At 42.1% G+C, this 7,032-nt stretch overlaps 1 protein-coding gene across 3 annotated transcripts; it reads right to left on the bottom strand.

Annotated features, from left to right (window-relative positions):
- Positions 1–341: 341 nt before the first annotated feature.
- LOC127300912 (golgin candidate 3) lies at positions 342–6,685 on the bottom strand. 3 transcript variants are annotated; one of them, XM_051331113.1, is made up of 15 exons: positions 6,345–6,685; positions 5,734–5,832; positions 5,443–5,532; positions 5,208–5,354; positions 4,887–5,019; positions 4,721–4,785; positions 4,356–4,517; positions 4,097–4,201; positions 3,633–3,740; positions 3,125–3,421; positions 2,961–3,026; positions 2,522–2,724; positions 1,403–1,457; positions 1,123–1,311; positions 342–937 (listed from the first exon to the last, which is right to left on the bottom strand). In XM_051331113.1, the coding sequence occupies exons 1-15, from the start codon at positions 6,525–6,527 to the stop codon at positions 644–646; spliced, it is 2,196 nt and encodes a 731-aa protein (XP_051187073.1). In that variant the 5' UTR covers positions 6,528–6,685; the 3' UTR covers positions 342–643. The 3 variants fall into 3 exon arrangements, with proteins under 3 accessions (XP_051187073.1, XP_051187074.1, XP_051187075.1); XM_051331114.2 differs by having other exon boundaries at positions 4,887–4,974; XM_051331115.1 differs by lacking the exon at positions 6,345–6,685 and having other exon boundaries at positions 5,717–5,832.
- Between the last annotated feature and the right edge of the window lie 347 nt (positions 6,686–7,032).

The raw sequence follows: 7,032 nt of genomic DNA, 5'->3' as shown, positions 1-7,032 counted from the left end.
CTGAATGAACACTCGGATATCACGAAGAAGGTATCCCTCTGGTGCCAGGTCATAATCCCTGCTTTGCATTGCCCTCACCAGAGTCAGCGAGTCCGTCTCAATGATAATCCACAGAAGGAATACATTGAGTACTTGTTGAACTGTACAGACTATATTCCTCATTCGATGGATTCTTGCACTTGCCTTCCACCCTCGTATTCGTATAACCCAGGAAGTAGCAGCATCGATCTACAGGATTTCTTGCTAAACGGGAGAGGAAATAATGGATAGGTTCCACATTTACAACATTTCCTCCGCTTTACTTGCAATGTGCACGCTGAGAAATGTACAGGAACTTTCGCTTGGAACAAAAAATCTCATCTTTATAGGGTACAGCTGGTCCAGCAGACAGCGTCCGGATTCCATGTATAGGAACATACATTGTATAGTGAATTGTCTCTGTCTTCGGATGACAGGGTCGATTTACATTTCTTTACATGCCGCCGGCCGGGAAGGCTGGGGGAGAGAGATCAAAACAAGGGTAACTATGAATGGACTATCTCATTACCAAATTGTCAACAAATGAAATGAATAGCTTAAGGCCAGAGCAAAGGTGAAGCCTTGCAAGGAACTAAGGCCTCCGGCACTGTACACTTGGTTGACATCATCTTAAAGGTGGTCTTGAGAAAGGCTGCTGCGTAGATATAGATGTATAAGTGGGGGGCGCGAGTGGAACTGTACCGAATTCAGACTCTGGACGACCAAACTGATGCGACTTTGTGGAAGGGCCAGGCACCAGATTTGCAGGGTGTTGTGATGGTTGGAAAGTTGATGCATTGCTAGTACTGGCGGGTTGGTTCTCTTCCTCTGAAAGCCTTGCGGCGGCTTCCGAAGCTTTTTGTTTCTCCCTTTCTTCTGTTTCCTTGAGCAGGAAGTCCACCCACAGATCCGCAAAGGACTGTAAACAATTAGAAAAATGTCGGTATTCAAGAAACAGAAAATAGCACAAGTTTATAAGTTCGTCAACATTTAATGTCACTTGTTTTATGCTTTTATGTAGTCAATATAGTATGTCAAAGCAGCAGAGATACTATTTAACAAATGCACCATGTCCAGAACAATAACAAAAACGGACGAAAAAACCTCCTGGTTATCTTGAGATGCATGAGTAGATTTGCCCACTGAATTTCCGCCAACAATGCCTCCAACTAGGCGTCCAGGAAGACCCAAAACACCACGGACAACACCCTTGCCAGCATTGCTTTGTGCAGAACCAATTCTTTGCTTGTCTTCCTCCGAGAAGCCAAGCATGCGAACCATAAGATCCAGTACCTGGACAGAGCCAATATTTGAATATTAATTTATGAAAATTTTGTAGTTGGTATATTCATGGCATAATAAAGAATCTGAACGAGCCAATCACCTCTTTGCTGTGATTCCGTTGGAAGTATGTGACTAGTAGTTTAATCACAATACGTCTGCAAGCAAAATTCAACTTATCATGTAGCCACTACTGCTAGGTAACATGAAAATAAAAGCACAAACAGGGATATACAGCCAGTTGGTACATCCTGGGAAAAAGAAAACTTCGCCATAAATATAATTAACTAGTTTACAGATAGTGATTTGATTTTGCAGAAGCCACAGTATAACCACAAAGCTAGCAGACAGGTGCAGATTTTGGAGAAACAGGGAGGAGAGGAGATGAAAACAGAAAAATATTAATCTATTGGTCGCTACACATTTTGTGTTTATTTTTCTAGTGTATTGAGCACTAAAGTTTATGGGTGGGATTTAATATTTACATCACTGGTTCTCCAGAACTCATGGCATTTTAAAGGTATTGACAGTACACCTATCACTTTTGCGCTAAAATTGTCTTCCCTGCGTCTACCCCTCTTTTACAAGTGCCTGAAACAAATACTCCCTCCGATCCTAAAAAAATGTCGGAGGAGCCATTTTATAGAAACAACCTTGCGTTTATTATTTTCTTAACCCGCACTCCACCTTCAAGCCAGGATCTCCGTTATCCCTCCCCAACCGAATCCTCCCAAAAAGCACGAAGTCTGGAGAGGAACCAGACCCATCTTCCCAGGAAATTGGCGGCGTGCCCTGCCCTTGCTGAGCGCCGCCGCCCTGCCCCAGCCGTGAGGACGCCCGCCGTCCTTCCAAAGCCGTCCGGCTGCCCGCCCTGCTCACCCCGAGCCGTGCGGCCGCTCTGCGCCTGCTCGCCCCCAACCGTGCAGGCGCCGTTGCTCCCACCGGCGGAGCCACCGCTCCGGCCTCCTCCAATCGATGGGGCCGTCTCGAGCTGCTCTCCCTGCTCCGCAGCGTGCCCCTGTTCGCATCGCCGACCCGCATCGCAGCCCACGCCATGAAACTTCTTAATTAACTGTTGCGTCAATTTCCGGTTTTAGAAGGGCTAAATGGTAAAACGTAATTACACTAACCGTCGGACACATTTTTCGGATCGGAGGGAGTACCAGTTTTATGTGCATGTATTTATTCATTAAAAACCAGTAAAAGGGGTAACGGACAGCACCTGTCAACAGAGTTATCTGAATCCAGTGACATCCTATTGACTGTTGTCATGCTTTGTTCTAGTGCACGCCTTAATCTTGAATTGTCATCCTCGAGCTTCTGCATGGAGCGCTTCCCATCCGCTAACATCCTCTCAGCTTGAGAAAGTTTGGCAACTGTCTGATCCTTTTCTCTTCTTGAAACTTCAATTGCTTGATTTGCCACCTGGAAAAACTAAAAGCTTTAGCTATTTCATCCCGAAATGGCATCATAAATTCTTACACTACTAAGAAATCAAAGTACATCCACTCAAAAGCATATTTTCTTTGCTGCAAAGGGAAACCATCAATCAATACATCAATTGAGTGAAAAATGAGTTGAATGATACAGATAATGGCAATACAATGTTGAAAAATTCTTGCTAAAGCATTTACAGTGGAGGATGTGTTTGCAGTTCGTACCATCAAAGACTGTGATAATTTAGCCAATTCTTCTTTAGCCATAGCTAAATCACCCCCAATTCGATCCTGAATATATATGTAAGGGCGGACCAAAATCAGGCTGAAAAATTCCAATACAAAATATTAAGCTTCAAAGCAAGAATAGTACAGAAAATTTCAATCACCTTTGCTTCACTCTCAGCATAGTACTGTCCAAGGGCAGTCTGCAGATTAACCAGTTCCACATCTTTTGATTCAAGTGCATTCATACAGTTTGCAAGCTTGTACTTAAGATCTTCTATTTGTTCATTTGACCTCAGGTGTTCATCATTTATGATTTTCTTACTCTCCTCCTGCTTTGCCATCTCAATCTTTAACGCCCTCTCTAACTGCACTATGTGACCCCTTTGCTGCTCACAGATTACCCGCAACTCTTCAATGACTTTGCTATCTTCGTCCATCTTTTCTTGGTCTTCAAGGTCCTATGAGGAATAACTAGTTAGTCATTAAGGTTGGTAGTAACCCATCATTCTATTTCTTTTTACGCAAACGGTCGCTTTTTGCATAGACTATCGAAAAAAACTTACTAGTGTTCATATAAAGTTATGTGGAACAGCCTATGCATCCTCCCTCACATGTTATAAGGTGGCTGAGTACATGTATGCAAACTAAGAAATGATATTAGATTGTTACCTTATCTAACAAATGCTGTTTCAGCCGAGACAAATTTTGCAATGCTCTGTCACGCTCATGAGAAGTGTCCTGTAAAGCTTTCTTCAACGAATCCATCTCTTCCTTAACCTTCATAGTCGAACTACAAGCACATTAGTATTTTATTCTCTTGACCAAACATGTGTTGCTGGTCTTGGCTAAGAGGTCATCCATAGTAGAATGTACAGCCTATTAATTTTGACAGTGTAAGATGCCTCTTACTAGCTAAAATTATAGAAAAAAAAATACTTTAACAAAGTACACACCTGAGAGTACATACTAAGGTTACTTCAAAGTTCTGAACCTATCAAAGTGAACAACAAACAATGGTGCAACTCGACCACAGAATGCTTAGCAGTCTGTCTCATGTATCTTCCAGAGACATAAGCTACTACATTCCTAATTACATTTGTAAGATGTGTAATTTACAACTGGCCTTATTTTACCTTTTGCACATCAGGAAAGTTGTTAAAATCAGAGGCAGTATCATCAACTTTCTGTGAGATACTTTTCATGCTCGTGGGATCTATCTCAAGCCTGCCCTTCATTATCTACAGAGGAAAAAAACTGTCTACTGTCAAATTTCTAGCCATATGATCATTCCGGTTACAGTGATGGCATAAAATTATTAATGAACACACAGTAAATATATAATAGTTGGTAAGCATTACTTGAACATTTACATAGCACTACATTAATATAGACCTTTAAATCTGAGTTCTCCTTCTGCAGAGCCATCAGCATATTTCGAAGGCTCTGAAGAGATCCATCTGATGCACGCTCATTGTCCCTTGTACTCAGCTCATCTTGCACGCATCTCAACTCTGCTTTCTTCTCACTTAGTTCCTGATGTAACTCGTCTGCTATCTGTGGAAGTAAAAAAAAAAAGTTTACTTTCCTTATGAAACCAGATAAAAATAACCATGGAGTCCTAACTATCATCTATATGCACTGCAGTAATTCCAATGATATTAAACTATTAAAGGTAATTAGACAACATATACAGACCACTGGCCTGGATAATGAAGGTATCCACTTATCATGTATTTATATTAACAAAACGGACATACCCTCTCCATATTGACCTTCAGATCATTTAGCTGCTGCTGGAGTAATTCATTCCTTTTGTTTTCCTCTGAGAAGAGAAAATAAATATTTAAACAAAAAATAAGCGCAATATAAGATGGGATATTAACTTCTTCAAGATGGAACAGTTTAGACTTCACACTGAAGTACCTTCTAACCTCCTTTTTGTTTCATCTTCTTTATTTGAATACTGACTGAGTTTCTGTTTCAACTGCTTTATTTCAGTTTCAAAGCTGGCCTGTTTAGAAGCAAAGTATGATTGGTCTTCCTCGAATACATCTCCCTGTAACATCAATTCAATAAAGAGTAATAGCTGTTCTGGTGCAGTGATGTTTCTTTTAACAGATGACTATAGGAAAATCACAATCTTACCAATAACTTCCAAAGTGGGTGAAAGTGTGAAGTGTGAATGAAACACAAGCTATGAATTTGTAAATTAAGCATACGGTGATGACATGCTTATAACTATACCTTGTGATGCCCAGTCAACGAGTGCAGACCGTTCTGCTGGATGCCCTGTGAAGCACCACCACCATACCCATTCTGCTTTAAGCCATTCAATGAATTTTCTGGAACTGTATTTCTTTGCGTTCTGCTAGGAGATCTTTGCAGAGTACCCTATGAAAATGAAGTTAGTGATGTACCATACTGCGAGCTAAGTGATCAATTATAACTAATGGATGTGGATATAAAATTACTCAATTACATTAGAATTTCCTGAGACTGCCTTAGAGTTAGAGCTCTCCATACTTCTTTTTAGTGAACAATTTTCTTCACGAAGTTTTCCCAGTTGTTCCTGCCATAACATATGCATTCAGAAGTCACGAGCTTAGCACTACAAGGAATAACTATTTTACTGGCGTTAGGCCACTAAAGAAGCTCGATACATGAGTTTAGCATTGCAAGACAATGCATCCAGGAACAGTGATCTGACTCTGGCAAACAAATATGCAATAGGGAGGGGAGAGAGAATAAGAGACCTTCCAATCATGCATACCTCCTTTTCCTTCAACATGGCAGCATAATTGAAGGATAGTGCCTTGATTTCAGCCTCAGAAGCTTGAAGCTTTTCAATATCTTCCTTGAGTTTAGAAATCTAGAATGAAGAATGCACTTGCATCAGGGCAGGGGGGGAGCGGGAGTGCACTGATAGAGTGATACATGGAAATAGAACGAGAATGTGGGTTTTAAGAAAATTTCCACATCATGCAATGATACACTTAGAAAGAATAATGTCTCGCCCTACCATGCACTCAAATTTTAGCATTGCAAAATCTAAAAAGAGGCCAATCAACACTGAAAAGATATGATCACAACAAACTACTGAACATATAGATACCTGTTCTCGAACCGCACAACAAGATACTAAACATACAAATACTTGAATTACCTTCTATTCAAATACATAACAAGGGTTAGCTCATCAGCGCCGAATTACATTCCAATATCATGTAGCCGTGGGCTGAGCTATTTATATCTAACAAGCCTACACAGTAAAACTCAAGGGAAGAGCCTCAGGTCGCGCGAAGAACCTGAGGCATCGGAACCTCTACACGTACCATTTTGAGATGAGACGAAACGTGGGTGGGCAGAGCAACGGTCCGTTACCTCGTCTGGCTCGGCAGAGTCGGGGCGGGAGTACCGTCTCCGCCGACCAGAGGACGGCGGCGTAGGGGCGTGCTCCCCTTCACGAGATGGCGCCGGCGCGGGGACTTCGTCTGCCGTGGCGTCGTCGACCTCGCCGGCGAGCCGAGAGAGGCTCTCCCGGTAGGTCGCGATAGAGCTCCGCATCTCTGCCGGCGCCACCTCTCGACGGCCGACGGGATCCGATGGGAGAGTGGAGGATTAGGGCTCGGCGGAGGCGTGACGGGTTCAGGCGAGGTGGTGGAGATCTGGGAGGTAGGAGGAGTGAGGAATAGAAAGGGGGCCAAAGGTTAGAGACGAAGACAAGGTTTTTTTTTTCCATTTTTCCTCGCTTTCTTAACATAGTTTTCGGTGTTATTTCCATGTTTTCACAAAAAAGAAAAACAGATTTTTTTCATCAAAAAGGATTTTTCTTTACCTGGTGGCATGCCACGGCGTCCAAACAATATAGGCTTGCATGGTCCTACTTAATCATTTATTACTATAAACTAGTTGGATGCCCATGCGTTGCTACGGTCTAGTAAAAGTTGACATTATCACCCAACATCTTCTTGCTCCTTATGACCATCACCTCAGACTTTCAAACAGAAATCTTCACACATTTAAAATAATGCATGTGAAAATTGCATACTCGTGCTTATGTAGTTTCTGC

Source organism: Lolium perenne, chromosome 7 (genome assembly GCF_019359855.2).
Source record: "Lolium perenne isolate Kyuss_39 chromosome 7, Kyuss_2.0, whole genome shotgun sequence".
NCBI classification, from domain to species: domain Eukaryota; kingdom Viridiplantae; phylum Streptophyta; class Magnoliopsida; order Poales; family Poaceae; genus Lolium; species Lolium perenne.
This window is presented reverse-complemented; position numbering and strand designations above follow the sequence as displayed.